The 18,602-nt window shown below is 47.3% G+C and overlaps 1 protein-coding gene across 7 annotated transcripts in view; it reads left to right on the forward strand.

Annotated features, from left to right (window-relative positions):
- MTSS1 (MTSS I-BAR domain containing 1) overlaps positions 1–18,062 on the forward strand; it is a 184,392-nt gene extending 166,330 nt beyond the window's left edge. For 2 of the 7 annotated variants that reach the window (XM_010363909.2, XM_030937549.1), the window contains 8 exons: positions 427–584; positions 1,795–1,902; positions 3,196–3,293; positions 5,984–6,194; positions 10,321–10,440; positions 12,766–12,939; positions 13,264–13,426; positions 15,136–18,048. In XM_010363909.2, coding sequence (XP_010362211.1) covers positions 427–584; positions 1,795–1,902; positions 3,196–3,293; positions 5,984–6,194; positions 10,321–10,440; positions 12,766–12,939; positions 13,264–13,426; positions 15,136–15,836 — 1,733 coding nt within the window. In that variant the 3' untranslated portion in view covers positions 15,837–18,048. Of the gene's footprint in view, positions 1–426; positions 585–1,794; positions 1,903–3,195; positions 3,294–5,983; positions 6,195–10,320; positions 10,441–11,273; positions 11,469–12,765; positions 12,940–13,263; positions 13,427–15,135 lie in introns of all 7 variants that reach the window. The other 5 variants (XM_030937547.1, XM_030937548.1, XM_030937550.1 and 2 more) reach the window with 4 other exon arrangements.
- The last annotated feature ends 540 nt before the right edge of the window (positions 18,063–18,602 follow it).

An 18,602-nucleotide genomic window follows, 5' to 3' on the forward strand; every position in this document is an offset into this window, starting at 1 on the left:
ACAGAGGCTCTTTGAGATTGACCCAGCAAAGCCAGTTTGTGCGTTTTTGGAAACACCCACAGGCTCTTACCTTGTTATGTTCTGAAAGGAAAGAATGCTGTCTGGCTCTGTGTCCCAGGATTTTGTTGGCAGAAGAGTTGGTGGGGGTTGTGCAATGTGAGAAGGCAAGTCATGAAGAGTTGCCCCAGGAAATACTCCTTGTCACGAATAAATCAGGCTAAATGTGCCCTCTGGGCATTGGAAATTGGAAATGGCTGGTCCTAGAAAAACAGCCACCTTAAATCCTTTTGGGACATGAACAAATACTTTTTTTTATGTCCTGGAAAATTATGGTTTTGACTCCAGCAAGGACCCCAGGGAGAAAGGGGCATTTGTTCCAGAAGCTGGTGTTTCAGTAAGCCGTGCTTGGGTCTCTGTTTTGTGCAGGGAGAGGCGATATCCAGCCTCAGTTGGACAGTGCTCTCCAAGATGTGAATGATAAATATCTCTTGTTGGAAGAAACAGAAAAGCAGGCCGTCCGGAAGGCTTTGATTGAAGAACGTGGCCGATTCTGCACCTTCATCTCTATGCTGCGGCCAGTGATTGTAAGTTCATGGAAAACTCCAGAAGGTTTAAACTGCTGATGTGGAGATGGCTTCTTTCTGATTTTGTCCATCCATGGTTGAGTCATGGAGAATCTTCTGTCAGAATCTAATGCCAGGAATGATGGTGGAATCTCTTGTGCAGATCAGTGATTCAGTGCAAGTTGGTGGCCACATAACTCACTCCTCGTCCACTGTTCTAGCACCACTTGTTCTGTGTTACTTTCTCTCACCAAGTCAAGAAGGCCTAGCAGAGTGGTTCTCAAAGTGGGGTCCCCAGGTCAGCAGCATCAGTGGGAACCGGCTAGAAATGCAAGTTCTTGGGCCCAACCCAGACCCACCAAGTCCAAACCTCTGGTGGTGGGGACCCAGTCATCTGTGTTTTAAAAGAAGCACTCCAGGTGGTTTTGAGACTCACTGTTGAAACTGAATACCAAGGGGTGACCATGAGATGAATATCCAAGAGCCTCAATGAATCAATTTAGACTTAATTTTTAAGGAAATCATTTGCATGCTGTAATTGAGAACTTGCACTGTAGGCGTTCTGGAAGCTGATTCGAGGGTACCAGCTCATTTCCCTTAGCCCTAGCAAAATGTCTGAATTTGAATTGTTCCCCTGAGCATAGAACTTTTCCATGGATCATTCTAGCCTGGCCCCGTAGTCCCAACTTGGCACTTTGATAAAGCACATGGGATGTTTCTTCCCTGGTCCCCAGCTCCTGTCTTACTTGTCTTTTATTAAGTTGGTGGAAAAGCACAAGAAAGAAGGGGAAAAGTTAGCCTCTGTTGAACACACAGGCGTTGTCACAAAGATCTGGACCAAAATATCTCCAAGTCGTGTCATCCATTGAAGCTTAACAACTTCAGAAAAGGGCCACCGTGTGAAGAGGGCTGTGCTGCACGATCCTGTGGGAACACACTGTCAGACCATCTGAGCTGGCCTGACGTCCCCCAGGCCCTGAGAGGGAGTCCCATGTGTTCCCCACTGTCCCCCATGCACAGGTCACTCTTCCATTATGGCAAATTTCTTTTTCCATTCCATTTCCCAAAAGAAAAGGCATGTAGTGCCTTCACCAGAGATTTTCCACTCCCAGTGGTGCCTTTTCTGAAAAACTGAAAGGGTTATACAGAGACCCTAATAAAAACAGCTGGACTAGAGGGATGAAGGGAATCACTCAGGATAATAACGTTTCATGAATCACTTTTCCTTCAGGAAGAAGAAATCTCAATGCTAGGGGAAATAACCCACCTTCAGACCATCTCAGAAGATTTAAAAAGCCTGACCATGGACCCTCACAAACTGCCCTCCTCAAGTGAACAGGTAGGCTTCAGGGGTTCACTTACAGGATCAAACCAAAGAGGTAAAAGCTCAAGGCCCTGTGTGTTCCTGTGGCATTTGTCACATCTTAAACTGTAGTCATATTCACCATGTCCTTCATGATGTAATATATGGAATCACCATAGCGAGCTGTGACATAGAACCTATTGTGTGTCAGGCACTGTCCCAAGGTCTCTCCATAGCCTGACTTCCTCCATTCAGCTTCATGATTATGCTTGTTTTATAGAGGAGGATGCGAGGCACCGACCGATGGAGTGGCTTAGCCAGGTTCACCTAGCTCGTAGGTAGTGGAACTGGTATTGGAACCTAGTGGTCAGGTTCCAGATCCCGTGCACTTAATTGCTGTGTTCATCTGCCCTCTAGAAGTCAACTCTCATGAGAACACGTCGCTGGTGTGTTTTGGTTGACATTGTCAGCCATTCTCCATTTCTCCCATTCTAATTGAGTGATGCATGGAGAGCTCTCTCATCTTATGAAAAAGATGACATTTTTATGCTTTATTCATTTAATTCACATCACACGAACGCTATGGGAAGAGACATATTTGGGGAAAGTGATGATTCACACGCTGGCTTTTGTACTTGGTAACAACCTTTTCATCTCCTTGGAGAGCCGGCTCAGAGGGCAAATTGGGAGCTCGTGTCTTCTATTCTATCAAATTATATTTGTTAGACTAGAGCATGCATGCATTCACTTGACAAATAAACATTTACTGAGTGCTTATGTGAATGAAAGGTGGACCTTATACTCATGTGGCCCTTTGCCAAGCAAGGGAGATGGATGTAGAAATAATGGTGAAAGAATTGGCTTGTTCTTGATTCTGTCAGGCTTTAAAATTTCTAGTGCTGGTCAAATAGGGCAGCAATGAGCACTGAATATCAAATGGTTAAAATGCACTACCAACAAGTCTGGGAACCATGATTGGCTTTATGGCGTTATAAGAGGAAACTCCTATAAATTCTAGCCTTGGGTATAAATGGCTCTTATAATTGGTCACTGTATTTCTCCCTCTCTCGACTGATATTTCATGATTTTCCTTTTCCCTTCCCTCCCTTCTCCCTATTAATTATAGTTTTACTTTCTCAGTAAATGGATTATGACGTTGATGGATTTGGTAGTGTGGCTCTTCAATTAAAAAAAAATTTTTTAACATGTTTTCCTTTCATTCCCACCTCCATGATGGCAGCCTTTTGATGCTTTGGTGGATGTTAAGCTTTGATGGCTAACCCTTCCCTTCTCAGCCCCTCGTTCACCCAGCTGGCTCTGTCCCCTTAGGTGATTTTGGACTTGAAAGGTTCTGATTACAGCTGGTCGTATCAGACGCCACCCTCTTCCCCCAGCACCACCATGTCCAGAAAGTCCAGCGTCTGCAGGTAAGTGAAGCCGGGGTCCACTCTTGCTTTCAGGACGGGTCATTTTTCTTTATGCTAATATGAGCAATCGAGCCAGTCCTTATCTCTTAGAATGGCTCATTCTCAAACAGGAAATAGGGGGATGATGAGCTGAAAGAATGGTAATGATTTTGGTCTTGCTCTTTAGTCTCTGGATTAATTTTGGATCAGAAGGAAAACCCCATTAGCCCTTGACTCGTGGACGTAGCGTACTCTCTCTCACTTGTATGTTGTCGTGATTTTCCCATTCTATGAGATCACATTTGATTTTCCTGTTTAGCAGAGTGAAAACCTTCTAAGGCCTAAAAAATGGTGAACCTGGGTTGATTCTTACACAGGCTGATCTCACTGTTGCCAGAACAAACAAAGGAAGTAACAATGGCTTATGCCCTCATTTTGCTCCATATTTTTGTTTCAGGCTTTCATAAAGTAAATAGAGTTCTTGCTCTGTCAGTCACTGCTACTACTACCACCACCGCCACTATCATGGCCACACCTTTATTAGTTAGTACCGTTCCCTACTGGAACAAAATCTGTTGGAATAGTTCCGTCATCTGCAAAACTGTTGTCTAGCAGTTTTCTGTTAGAAGTCACTTGTTCTTGGCTTGCCAAGTAGGAAAATTTATTCTCCTCTTCTTGAAAGATGGAAGCATGATGTACCACTTATCTCTCTTGCTATAGTAGTCCTGTTACTCTTTTAATTTAACTTTCTAAAGCCAAATAAGTTTCCACTTCCTGTGTTTTAGCATTGAGAGTAAAGGGCAGGATGGATCTGTTCAGTCTGTCTATGGTGATGTTTTGGTGCATGCTGATGCGTATTTCCTTTCACTGTGGCGCTTGTACACTGTACACTTAGCAGGAAGTTCAGATCTAAGATGTTGCGTCCTGGACATTCTGCCCCCTGAAGATATTGGTTTGTTTCTTACCTTTCATCGACTGTGTGTGTGTGTGTGTGTGTGTGTGTGTGTGTGACCTTTTTGTTGTTGCCAAGAAAAATCTCTCTTGTTAGTGTAAAACAAAGTTGCATGGGTATTTTTTTTCTTCCTTATAATTTTAGTTTGAGTAGAAAACCATGTTGCACTGACATCTGCAGCTCTGAGGCTGCTGGGGTGGAGTTGCTGTGAGCTTTACTGTCGGTTCCCAACTGCCCCCTTCTGGCTGACTGGAGGGGAAAGGCAAAAGTCATGATATTTATTCCTCACTGCAGCGCTTTCCTCCAGCACGCTCCCCTATGTCTGTCTGAACATTTGCACCAAGTAATTCTAGTGTATACAGTCACACTGCCCTTGAGTACCTTATTAGCTGCCAGATTTTGCAAACCAGAGTCTCTTGCAGGCTTAGGAGCAGAAACTATGAATTTTCCAATCCCAGCCCTAGTTGTTTACTTCATCCCTGCTGGTGCCTCTACAACTGCCCTTTTTATTTCAGCTCTGTTTGTTTGGACCTTGGGAGTCTGTTTTCTGCTTTTTGTGATCTAAGTTACTACACAGAGTGTGGAGCATGGTTTTTAAAAATTATTTTATTTTGTTTTATTTTATTTTTTTGGAGATGGGGTCTCGCTCTATTGTCCAGGCTGGAGTGCAGCGGCACAATCTCGGCTCACTGCAGCTTCCACCTCCTGGGTTCAAGCGATTCTCCTGCCTTGGCCTCCCAAGTAGCTGAGATTACAGGTGCCTGCCACCACACCTGGCTAATTCTTGTATTTTTATGAGAGGTGGGGTTTCACCATATTGGCCATGCTGGTCTTGAACTCCTGACTTCAGGTGATCCACCCGCCTTGGCCTTTTGAAGTATTGGGATTACAGGCGTGAGCCACCGCACCCAGCCAGGAGCATGTTTCTTATGAGTGGAGACGGAATGCAGACGGAAATCCAGAGTGGGTGTGTCATTATTTGACATCCTGTTTACTGTGCCATTTCAAAAGCAAACAGCTGAGCATTGATTGCTCTTAGTCTCTGAAAGCTGCCTGCCTCTTGCCAAGTGTGTTACTGTGCCAGACCCACAGATATTTTGACAGAGAAACAACTGGGGTCAGAGTACATCCATTAATGAAAGCATCACTTTGTTAAAAGGTAAAACACATGTACACCAACATCGTGAGTTGATTTGCTGATGTTCTTTACAGTGGGCTTGACCAGACTCACCTAGGATGAAATCACCTCAGCAAATCCATCGGCAGTCAGTGCTTGGCTGTGTTGGCCTTAGTCATGTGGACCCAGATGGTGCATCCAAGAATATTCCAGTCATGCTGAAGCCCCAGTGGGCTTTGCTGCAGGCTCATGGTTCCTGCAGGCAGATTAGCCCTGTCCCTTTTCTTGCTACTGACATCAGCTCCTGTCATTTTGGTGGTAGGCGAAGCAGCAGAGTTGGGTGGCACTTGACTTGCCTCCTAAGAACGCCACATGGTTTCCATCGGAGACCTGAATCCTGGCAGCTATATTTCCCCCTGGGTCACCTGGAAAAACATTTTGTTGACTAGCTTTGTGATTTAGCGTTTTGAAAACATGTCTTGTGGTTTGCGCTGCATCTCCGGGGCAGAGAGCTGATTACATTATGTTGTGCTCCTCCCTCTTCTGCCTCTTGTCTGTTCCCCTCCTTCCTCCTTCCTCTTACCATTGTCCCCCTTTCTTTACCTTCCGTGCCCACCCCTCATCCCCACTTGTCCCCCACAGCAGCCTGAACAGTGTCAACAGCAGTGACTCTCGGTCCAGCGGCTCCCACTCGCATTCCCCCAGCTCACATTACCGCTACCGCAGCTCCAACCTGACCCAGCAGGCTCCCGTGAGGCTGTCCAGCGTCTCCTCCCATGACTCAGGATTCATATCCCAGGATGCCTTCCAGTCCAAGTCACCATCCCCCATGCCGCCAGAGGCCCCTAACCAGGTAAGGGTGCCCTTGGCTCCAGGAGCAGCTGTCACACCTGGTGCCCTGACTACCGTCAATGGCTGGAACCAAAGAAGCACCTTGGCTTAGACAAGCCCCTGCCTACTGACTTGAGAAACCTCTGGTTTAATTTCTCATCTTTAGATGTATTGCTCCCCAAAGGGAGAGATGCTGTAAGTGGGTTTGAAGCCTGTCTCCATGGTGGTAATGGTTGCATTACCACATCAATTTGGGGAGCTCTCACACGTAAGTAGATGGATTGAAAGAGGTTTGACCACTCTCAGGCGTCCCTGTAAGTGCCCAGCCTGGCATAATTAAATGCTGTAATTAAAGGGCACTGCACAGTGGGGACACCTGCTCCCCCACGTCTCAGGTTCCCCTGAATGACTGAGGTTCTATGGTTGGACAGTGCTTCCGATACTATTCCTCGGTGCTCTCAGGTTCCCTTTATCAGTCAGTGTTGAGAATGAGAACGAATTATCAGAGCTTCTGCACATAAATTCTGTTGGCACTTAGATTCTAGAAGGGGAGGTGTGGCAGAATCTCTTCATTTCTCCCTGAATGGCTGAGATGCTATGGTTGAATAACACTTCCGATACCATTCCTTGGCACTCTCAGGTTCCCTTTATCAATCTGTGTTGAAAATGAGAATAAATCATCAGAGCTTCTGCACATAATTCTGTTGACACTTAAGATTCTGGAAGGGGAGGTGTGGCAGAATCTCTTCAACTACAGCTGGGTTTAACGGTGCTAGGCCCAGCCCAGCCCAGTGGTTCCAGCTGGAGCAGAAAGCAGGAGCTGGCCAGGGTATCCAAACACCCTTCATGTGCGTCATCAATGTATGTGATCCCCTCTCTGTTCTCTCTCCCTTAGTGTCATTGGGTTGGTGTTGGCCTTGAACTTGGCAAGTAGCTCTACATACAGAATGCTGGGTGCCCCACAGCCCCACCTGCTGGGAAACCCATGCCAGAGCTCTACGTTCCTCTCCTCACAGCTCAGCGCTCCCATTAGCATTTTTCAACCATCCTGGGGGACTGTGGCCTCTGTCTGCCTTCCTTGGATACACACTCAATTTTAAACGCACTCAGAGCTAAGAGCCACGGCTGTAGTTTGAGAGTGCTTGAGAGTGCGTGTCCCAGCTGGGGTGCTTGGCTCGCTCTGTAAGGAGTCCCCTCTTCCTCGCTGTGTGCTTCACTAAATCATATGTGCTGCTCGCAAGCAGAGAGGGCAGAGGGTCTGGAGGAGAGCTAGAATGTGCAGCTCCTCCAGGCTGTTCTACTGTGCAGCATAATTGTGTGTGTGTTTTTAACTGACTGACAAATTAACATAGTAGTGTGCACTGACACCCCTTTCTGAAAAGGAGAGGCCACATGCTGCAGCCTTCCCCTCTAAGACCGTGAGTGTGGATGGGGCTCGAGCAGTGTTTCCTGTGGCATAGAGGGAAGCAGAAGAGGGCATGTTGGGTTTACTTAAATCTGAAAACCCATGCCCAAGACATGCGTGGCTAGCAACTCTAGGGGAGTTTTTTGTTTTGTTGTGTTATGGTTTTGAGACACAGTCTCGCTTTGTCACCCCAGGCTGGTGTGCAGTGGTGCAATGTTGGGTCACTGTAACCTCCGCCTCCCGGGTTCAAGTGATTTTCCTGCCTCAGCCTCCCAAGTAGCTGGTATTACAGGCACTTGCCACCACGCCCAGCTAACTTTTGTATTTTTAGTGGAGATGGGCTTTTGCCAGGCTGGTCAGGCTGACCTCAGGTGATCCGCCCACCTCAGCCTCCCAAAGTTCTGGGATTACAGGCGTGAGCCACCATGCCTGGCCACTAGGGTAGTTTTAATGAGCTCAGGGATGCTAAAAAACTTAATAGAGAATTCATATTTTTTAAGAAGGGCATTACGACTGCTTATTATTATAAGGTAAAGGGGAAATTGAAGGTCATTGTACAGATTACATTAGCCAGAGGGTACAATCTCCTGAAGGCAGTAACTTCCCCTTTATTAGGGAGAAAGGGGGCACACATCTAGGAGGCACAGGAGCCCTTCATTTCTCTACTGAGTAACACAGTCTGAGAAGAAAGCCGAGTGATGGAATTGTTCAGAATTCTCTGGTTTACCTCCCTTCACTCTTCAAATTGTGCCTTCACCCATCTGTGCCCAGGAGTGGGGCCGTGTCTTCAATGAGGGTCTCACCCTAGAGCCATTTACTCCGAGTCAATAGGTTCTTTATAAAAAATTAGCAGAAGTCCAAAGAAATCTGAACCTGCAGTCCTGCGGTGGGTTACTGTTTTATTGTTTTGTTTTTGTTTGTTTTTTGAGACAGGGTCTCACTCTGTTGCCCAGGATGAAATGCAGTGGTGGGATCATAGCTCACTGTAACCTTGAACTCCTGGATTCAGGCAGTTCTCCTACCTCAGCCTACCAAGTAGCTGGGACTATATGCATGTGCCACCATGCTTGGCTCATTTTATTTTCGATTTGAGAATACATGTGCCTTGCATACTGGTGGGGATTGGGCTTCTATTTCCATTTCCCAAAGAGTGAACATTGTACCTGAGAGGCAGTTTTTCAACCCTCACTCCTTTCCTCTTCCATTTTTTATTTTTTGTAGAGATGAGGTCTTGCTGTGTTGCCCAGGCTGTTCTCCAACTCCTAGCCTCAAGGAGTCTTCCTGCCTTGGCCTCCCAAAGTGCTAAGATTACAGGCATGAGCCACCACATCTGGCTGTTTTTTTGTTGATAAAAAATTTGAAGTTTAGAGGGCTTTAAGTTCACAGTTTCTGAACTGAGAAGGGGCACAAATGTAACTTAAATCCAAACTTTGCAACTTCAGATCCTGGGCTGCTAACCAGACACCGAGCTCGGAGTGCAGCTGGGATGTCCGTCCACCGTGGAGCCTCTCCTTGCTTTGGGTCCACTGAGCCCCACACGTTGTTGAGTGTCTGATTGGCTTCTTGCCCTTACAGGACGGGAAAGCGAAATCTCTGTTCCTTTGTAGGGACCTTTCTTTTGTAGGTGAAAGGGACAGAAACATGATTCTGGCTTCCTCGATGGTGAATACAGGAACACTTTTGGATAAATTACAATAGAGAGGAGTCAACTTATTTAAACAAACTGAGGGTAAGCCAGAGATTGCAGTTAACAGTGAAAAAATTTAAAGCAAGTACCTGGATAGCCGCGAAGCAGTGCCCAGGAGACCCAATTTATATGAAAGAGATGATTATTGTCATTCATTCATGATTTTTTGAGCACCAGCCATGTGCCAGGTCCAGGACTAGAAGAAACTTGGGTGTAGGTGAGGTCACAGGAACAGTCGCTGCCCCAGCTGAACATCAGGAAGCCGGGGTGGGAGCGCATGCCCTGGCTGACTAGGACTGCGGCAGGGACCTGGGGTTTCATTCAGATCAGCGTGAAGAGATGGTTTCCCAAATGAGGCCTCTCCAGAGATGGTTCATTCCACTCCACAGTGGCCACCCAAAACACTGTGCTGACTAGAGGGCTTCACTGCCCCAAACTCCAAAATCACACTCCAGGATGAGAAACCTAAAAGTATGTCTTGATGAGTCTTCATAGCTGGAAACCACCCCTCATGGATCCACAGGCTGCATTTGATGAAGGGAGAGTCCAGGAAATCGAGCCATTCCAGGCAGACATGTAGCAAAAGCCCAAGCCGGGGTCCACCCTCATGCAATAAATAACACCTGTGCACATAAGAGAGGCGACAGGCAGGGCCTCCCTGGGGACCTGGGCCTGTGGCACGTGAAGAAACACCCAAGACAGCACAAAGTTCCAATGCCATGACCAGATATTCCGGTCCAGCCATGCTTCTGAGTCCCAGCAAAAGACACACAAATCCGTGTCCTTGGGGACCCACGGTCTAGTGATCTAGGGCTGGCCAGGTCGCATGCGTCTTTTCAAGGGCTTGAAAGCCTCTGCATGGATGCAACTTTGGGGGAAAAGTAACCCTAACACTCTGCTTCTCTCATCCTCCCCTCTTCTGTGTATATGTCTGTCTCTTTCTCTCTGTGCGTGCCCTTCCCCACTCCCATCCCCATTCCTCTCTTTTTATTATATTTTGGTGGCGTGTGGTTCAATTTCTGTTGGTCCTCTCGTGTGGCCCCTCCCTTGCTGCAGAACTCGTCCAGCTCGGCCTCCTCCGAAGCCTCGGAAACCTGCCAGTCAGTGAGCGAGTGCAGCTCCCCCACCTCTGTCAGCTCGGGCTCCACCATGGGTGCCTGGGTGTCCACAGAGAAGGTGACCGTCTGGGTGGCAGCCACAGCGGCCCCACTCTCCCTGGTCCCCCTGCCTGCTGCTCACACAGCCCTCACAGCCGCGGCAACCTGGAAGCTCAGAATCAACACCAAGAGTGGGGCTCCTCTTGGGGACAGAGGGTGGGACAAGGCTGAGGGCATTTTCTAGAATGAGTGCCTGGCTGCTGAACAAGGACCACATGGTCGTCCCAAGGGAGAGGAAGGGGTATGGGGAATTTGGAGGTGTGAAGGCTTTCTCCCAGACCAGGTGTTGCGTGCCTATCCATCCTCCTCCCTCCCTTCCCGAGCCACCCACCAGACCGTTGGATGAGCCATGTCACTGTGTCAGAGGCTGTGTGCTTTTCTGCTTTTTAGTTTGCACTCCCACCCCCCTGCCCTTGATTGAGAACGTGCTCCTGAGCAATGCGATGATTTTGGAAACCTAGAATGAACAGATTCATTTGAAGATGCTTTGGGATTTTTAAATTTGCATAATGAAGTGAGCAAATCATTATCCCCATGAAATGAGGCTTCGTTAGTTACTTAATCAAAAACCATTGAGAAGGCCACAAATTGAGGGCACTGATCAATTCCCAAACTTCTAAAACATAGGTCAAACATAGATGCTTATTTGGTGTCAAACTGATGTGCATTCTTTGCACCCCGGCTCTTTTCTCCTGCATCATGGATCATCCGTGAGCAGCGGAGCCCCTGTTTGTTTTACTTATAAATATTCAGGTTTCCCCTCCCTTGAATGTCAATGCCATTTTGTGTCTCCGCACTCATCCTGTTATATTAATTTTTTTTTCCTTTTCCCCCCTTTTTGTTTGTTTCCAGTTGTCTAACGGGTTTTCTCACTATAGTTTATCAAGTGAGTCCCACGTGGGGCCCACGGGTGCAGGCCTTTTCCCTCATTGCCTGCCTGCCTCCCGCCTGCTCCCTCGGGTCACCTCTGTCCACCTTCCAGACTACGCTCATTATTACACCATTGGGCCCGGCATGTTCCCGTCATCTCAGATCCCTAGCTGGAAGGTTTGTGTCTCTCCCCCTCCTCCTCTCCCCCTGTCATTGCCTCTGTGCTCACCCCTCTTCTGTTCCACCCCCCCTCACCCCAACTCTCCCCTCACCCCGACTCTCCCCTCACCCCCTTTCTTTCACACTCTGCCTTCTTCCCCATAATGCCCCTCCCTCAGGAAACTCCCACTGGGGGAGAACCAGAAAGCAGCCGGCAGCTCTAAGACAGCAATTTCCACAGGTAGCTGGGGCTGAGGGTTTTCCTTCAGGGGACTTTGGTCAACCCCTGATAGATGGCAGCGCAGTGTGCATCGCAGGCAGCGGCAGTTCCAAGTTGAAAGGCCCAGTTTTGCATCAGGTTGAAATCTATGGGTTGATCCCTCCCAGGGGCCACCTGAGGCTGTCAGCATGATCAGAGCTTCTAGGGAGTCTGGAGGGGGGACTTTCCTTCTGGCCATGTTTCCCATTTTCCCTGTTGAGCTCCCTGCTGGGCTGTGGTAACAGAACCACAACCCAAAGCAGGTTTGGGATGATCATGTTGAACTTAACAGTACATGCAGACTTTAGTTTTAGTCTTGAGTGTTCAAACATGCTTGCTTTAATATAAAGACAAACTTTGAAAATGATCCCCTAGCAAGTCTGATCAATGCTCCTACAGGAGGATAATGTGCTCTCTTTTGAGAGGAGGACCCTAATTTGAAAAGTAGGCCCCTCGGCTGCCAGCATTTTAAGCCAGTTTTGACTTTAGCCCTCACAGGCTGTGTGGACGTCTCAAGACTCCTCTGAATCTTTCTACTGCCCCTGGGTGCCTTCCTTTCCTTCTGAGGGTTTGAGAGGGCAGGGAGCCTGCCATGCCCTTTGAGGCTGGTTTCCTGGGAATGGAGGGAGAGGGGCTGATGTTGCTTTAGTGCTCGCTGGTGGCCGTTCCCTAACTGGAAGTCATCTGGGCTGTTAAGGAGCGATGGTCCCTTCAGACAGAAGAAGGAGGGTGCGCTATCCACTGGCGGGTCCCCTTAGCTTACACCGGTCACCCGTTAGGTGGCTGCTGGGTGTCCTGCTGCCGCCTGGTGGGTGAGAGTTTTTAATCTTTGGGCAGAGATGAAGAAAAGGGAGGTACACAGGGGGCTCCCGAAGAGTTTTCCATTCCTTGCCCTTTATAGCCTGGAGAGGGCAGGCAGAGGGCCTGTGGCTTGTCCCAGCCAGAGGCTCCCCTTTAGGGACCCAGCTGCCTTCTCTGGGGAGCTGTCTATGGGGTCCCTGCAGCCCTCCAGTGGAGGCGGAGGCCCTGGCTCCTGACCGCACTTGTTCTGCGTAGGACTGGGCTAAGCCAGGGCCCTATGACCAGCCTCTGGTGAACACCCTGCAGCGCCGCAAAGAGAAGCGAGAACCAGACCCCAACGGGGGAGGACCCACTACTGCCAGTGGCCCACCTGCAGCCGCCGAGGAGGCTCAGAGACCACGGAGCATGACTGTGTCGGCTGCCACCAGGGTGACGCTCTTGTTCTCGATATTTGGTTGGGGCCACCTCAGCTTGGCTGGGGATCATATTCTGGCCAGCAACTGGGGGGCCGAGGCAGCCTTGCAGCTGGAGGGACCTGGGCTGCATTCCCTGACTTCCCGCCCTACTGCAGAGTCCCTGGGAAGAAGCCTTGTGTGGGAATGAGAGAGGCAGAGCTTTCTAGGGTCAGAGTGGGACCCAAGCAAGTCAGTAGCCCCCTGGGCCCACAGGCATGTGGCGCTCATGGGGGCAGAACAGGAGTGACATTGAGCCGCCCCCGAAGCAACCTATGTGTCTCTCTCCTCCAACCTGCAGCCTGGCGAGGAGATGGAGGCTTGTGAGGAGCTGGCCCTGGCCCTGTCTCGGGGCCTGCAGCTGGACACCCAGAGGAGCAGCCGGGACTCACTTCAGTGCTCCAGCGGCTACAGCACCCAGACAACCACCCCCTGCTGCTCTGAGGACACCATCCCTTCCCAAGGTACGAGGCAGCCTGGGGTACGTACTTAGGCTTTCTGAGCAGCACCAGGTGAGGAGATGGAAAAGTGCTGGTCCATTTTAACCACAGCCTCACCACTGGCTAACTAACAGGCGTCAGGATTGTTCTGGTCATCTGGGAATGCTTTGGGGAGCTCATCTGTAGTTGTCCGGTAGCTGCCATGTAAGAAAGGGGTCTGGACTTTCACAGCTTTTTGCGTTTTGCAGCATCATACACAACAGCCTCCAATTTGAATGGAGACGTGCTGTAGTAAGAACAGCTTCAGGCCGGGGGCAGTGGCTTACGCTGTAATCCCAACATTTTGGGACTCTGAGGCAAGCAGATTGCTTGAGCTGCAGAAGTTCGAGACCAGCCTGAGAAACATGGCAACACCCTTGTCTCTACAAAAATGCAAAAATTAGCCAGGTGTGGTGGCACACATCTGTGATCCCAGCTACTCTGGAGGCTGAGGTGCAAGGATTGCTTGATCCACGACTGCACCACTGCATTCCAGCCCAGGCAACAAAACAAGACCCTGTCTCAAAGGAATAGCTTCATTTTTGTTTTAGCACTTTGCACTATACACTTTATGGTTATTTTCCCATTTAATCTTTACAGCCACTTATGGGGTAGGTATTTTTATCCCTGTTTTACAGAAGTGGAAATTAAGGTTCAATAACTTGCTCATATTCACACAACCAGTAAGTAGCAGAACTGGAGTTTGAACCTAAGTGTGTTAGAGTGTAATGCCCAAGTTCTTAAGCTATTCCAGCCAAATCCTCTATCAGACCTGCCTCCCTCATCCTCATGTCCACTGCACACACAAGTCAGGCAAGATGAAAATCTAACAGCTGGAGTATCTATGATAATTGACCAAAAGCTAGGCCATTCATCATTCAAAACCTCTAAGACAGTGAGTCTTATTGGAGGGTGATTTTCTTCCCCAGGGGACATTTGGCAATGACTGTAGACATTTCTGGTTGTCACAACTGAAGGGGTACTACTGGCACCTAGTGGGCACAGGGCAGGGATACTGCTTAAACATCCTGGAATACACAGCACGGCCCCTCCCCACCATGTCCTCCATTAACAAAGAACTATCTAGCCCAAATGGTCAATAGTACGGCGGTTCAGAATCAGTGCTGTGAGCTGTTTAATCTGTAAGCTCCCACATCATCCTGAGACTGGTCTTACAAGGAAGTGAGCACGTCACACTGATGGAAACTGTCTTTGTCCCTTGTTGTCAGGGACTCGCTGTCAGTAGCTTTGTTCTTTGTCTAGCCCTCGCCTCTCCAGTTAATTATCAGGGAGATGTTATCGCCTAGGCTAGTCTGTTTGAGGTTTGATCTTCATGTTGAATTCTGGACTGGAGAATTTGTCTTCTTTCATCCCCCTTATCCCTCTCAGAGATGCTTGGAGGGAGCTTCGCTGCAGCCTAACAGTTTTACCTTCTTCCCCATTGATGGTATTTGAGTGCCTACCATGTCCAGCACTGTTCTAGGTACTGGGGACACATCAGTGAACAAAGCAAAGATCCCTGCCAGGGAGTTCGTAGTTGGTGAGGCTTTCTGAAGATGGTAGAGAAGCCTGGGGGAAGCTTGGGATGAGACTCTGTGCGTACCCTGCCTTGCGTGCCTTTTGTCCTCCCAGCACAGAAGAATGAAAAAGCAAAGCTGCTGTCTTGAATATGTCTAATCAAATCCTATAATCAGTTTCAGATTATGATTATTTCTCTGTAAGTGGTGACCAGGAGGCAGATCAACAGGAGTTCGACAAGTCCTCCACCATTCCAAGAAACAGCGACATCAGCCAGTCCTACCGACGGATGTTCCAAGCCAAGCGTCCAGCCTCAACTGCTGGCCTCCCCACCACCCTGGGACCTGCTATGGTCACTCCAGGGGTTGCAACTATCCGACGGACCCCTTCCACCAAGCCTTCTGTCCGCCGGGGAACCATTGGAGCTGGTCCCATCCCCATCAAGACGCCTGTGATCCCTGTCAAGACCCCAACCGTCCCAGACCTCCCAGGGATGTTGCCAGCCCCTCCAGATGGGCCAGAAGAGCGGGGGGAGCACAGCCCTGAGTCGCCATCTGTGGGTGAGGGCCCCCAAGGTGTCACCAGCATGCCCTCCTCAATGTGGAGTGGCCAAGCTTCCGTTAACCCTCCACTTCCAGGCCCGAAGCCCAGTATCCCTGAGGAGCACAGACAGGCAATTCCAGAAAGTGAAGCCGAAGACCAGGAACGGGATCCCCCAAGTGCCACTGTCTCCCCAGGCCAGATTCCAGAGAGTGACCCTGCAGACCTGAGCCCAAGGGATACTCCACAAGGAGAAGACATGCTGAACGCCATCCGAAGGGGCGTGAAACTGAAGAAGACCACGACAAACGATCGCTCGGCCCCTCGTTTCTCTTAGGCTCACAAGAAACACGCCAGTGGGCAATGAACTGTTTCATGAATAAAACCTAATTTGTCTTGATCCATTCCAATCTATAATAAAACAAAAGATTTTGTAGGCAACTCGGAATATAGCTCTTTTGAAAGTACTCGACACCTTTAGATAAGAATTAAAACCAACCTATGTAACTGACATAATCTTGATCTTTTAATTTGTAAATATTGACAATTTTCTTTCTGCACATTTTAATCTTAGTTTCCCTTTTGATTTTTCTGAAGGTGCCAAATTCCATTTAACTTTTTTACAAGTCTTTGTAAAATTTTAAATGCATAAGGGGGGGTTGGGGCAGGGGAACCACGAAGTAGTTAATTTTAGAAAAGGATTTACTCTACTTCGCTCTTCTTTTTCTTCCCCCACAAGCTTTTGTAGAGGCATTGTAGTAGTCTAGCTTAGAAGCAAATGCAAGTTATTTTAATGTACAAACGAAATGGCTAAGAGGTAAAATCCTCATTTAAATATACTATGTTCTAGATGAAAAGAGCAGGAGTAACAATTGATGAGCAATATTCAGAGTGAAGTAAATCTGGAAACGGTAGACTGTGTTGGGATTGGGGGGAGGGCCATGGGAGGGGCACACCGTCAACATAGCCGATCCTGTTACATTTAAGAGTAGCCTCGTAGGTTGAATTTCTTCTAGTAGCTTCATGGTAAATGCATCCGAATAAGCCATACTGGATTGCAGTGTTTGTTTCTGTAGGGTGTTTAAGGACTTCCTTTCTCCCACGATTCCTGTGGACTGCACACAGCACCCACCTCCAGCCCCATGCATGCTGCTGCCGCTGGGCAGTCGTAGAAGCCCCCACTTAACAGTTTCTCGTTGATTGTACTCACCTTCATGGAATCCAAATACATCCAAAAGGGTAAGGCAGTTTTAAAAAATGTGAGAACATTTAAAAATGATAGCAGGGAATTCTTAGATGATAGTAAATGCCTTTTACTTAACTGTGCCCAGCAGGCTGGGTGCGTTAGAAAGCCCAAATATTTTGAAAAAACTCGAACGGATTTGACAAGGGTGGCCAGCTTGGAGTCTAGCAAGCAACTTGCCAATGTGTTTACCGATCTGGGGCTTGTTTTTCTTTTCTTCTTTCGAATAAATGGCAGTTAACTGGCTTCACAGTAAACACTGAAGACAGGAGGATTTGGTTATTGTCACTGGGAATCTGACCACTATACTGTCCTTTTTTGTATTCTGGGTAATGTTTTTCGGAAAGGATTTGTCTTTCCTTTTTTAAATGAAAGTTAAATTTGTTATAATGCCCATACCCTAAAACTAACAGAGGTTTGTAGATTTAAAGGGATCACATTTGAAGCCAATAGTGTTTAGGAAAGCAAGCAAGTCCCTTAGCAGTCAGGTCCGTTAACAGGGCACATTTCTGACCTAACCCTCTCAAGGAAGAGGAGGAGCTTGGTGGGTCTCATACACCCTGCAGATTCCTGTTGGCTCTAACCCTCAATTACCTAATCTTATGCTTTAACACATAACTGCGTTGGATGTGAGCGTAACGTGCCGTATGGTCATTGTTCTATATATTAACATTGAACACTGCTGCGATTGCTCAAGGACATTTTATGTTACGGCTTTAAAGCAAAGGCATGATTATTAGAAACTATTTAAGCTTTTTTCTTTGAAAAACAAGCTCCTTTTACAGAATATAAGCAACAGTAGTGCCTGTGGTTTAGCCCACCAATCTTGATGACTAAAAGTAGCTGATGCATTGTGCATATGATGCTTGAGATGGTTTTTGCAAAAGCAGAAATCGCTGCAAGGTAATCACAATAGATAAAAGTGGTATTTTAAACCTTTGAAATAAATGGATGTAACTGTACCTTGGTACAGCTTTTCACTTGTTTAGTTTTTAAACGTTAGTATAATCTGAATAAATAAAATGTTGCCAAATTCAATGTAGAAAGAATGTGACGACACACCTTGGGTAGTTCTGCTTGTGTTTTTGCATATTGTAAAAGCAGTGTCACAGCTAAAAATAAAGAAATTGTTTCTAACGGTAAATTATTGTGGTTTAGTTGCTAGTTTGTACTGAGAGTCGACCTCTCCCTGTGCAGTTTTTTGTTCTAAACTTGTATAAATAACAATTGTGTACTGTGTCTCCCTTCTACATTGTAACAATTGCTTCAGCCTACGTTATAAATAAAGAACCACTAGATTAAAAAAGTCACGTATTTCAAGTCTTGTTACAATTCAGTTTGAGGTCTTAGTCAAATGTTAGAAGATGGACTGGGACTCAAATAGAGCTTACGTAGAAAGTGAAAAAATATTTTTGTGATGGCTATAAGATCATTAGTTGCCTGAAACTATTTGAAAACAGTTCTATCTAATGAGGTATCAAGAACTAAAGCAGCTGTTTTGGGTTGAAAGATTTAAAAACTGCTTTATCTTTAAAAAACAAGAACAACAAACAAAGCTTCTGAAACATTTAAGGAGTTCTGTTATTCCCTTACCTTTGAGTCCGCAGACAATCCAAGCTACGGTAGCAGAAGCACAGCTGGAAAACTGCTTCTAAAATAAGCACCACAAAATTTTATCCCAGATTGGACCATTTAACCCCAACCATCAAACCTCCACCCTTGAGGGAACTCCACAAATTCCAGGCTTATTTGCTGACTATGTACTTCTTAGGGAGAGTTGTTCTTCTAATAAAAACTAAAATTCCATTAGTGAAATCTTTAGAAAACCAAAAAGGTTATTTTTAAATCCTCAGTATTTCT

This window comes from Rhinopithecus roxellana, chromosome 9, assembly GCF_007565055.1.
Source record: "Rhinopithecus roxellana isolate Shanxi Qingling chromosome 9, ASM756505v1, whole genome shotgun sequence".
Lineage (NCBI taxonomy): Eukaryota > Metazoa > Chordata > Mammalia > Primates > Cercopithecidae > Rhinopithecus > Rhinopithecus roxellana.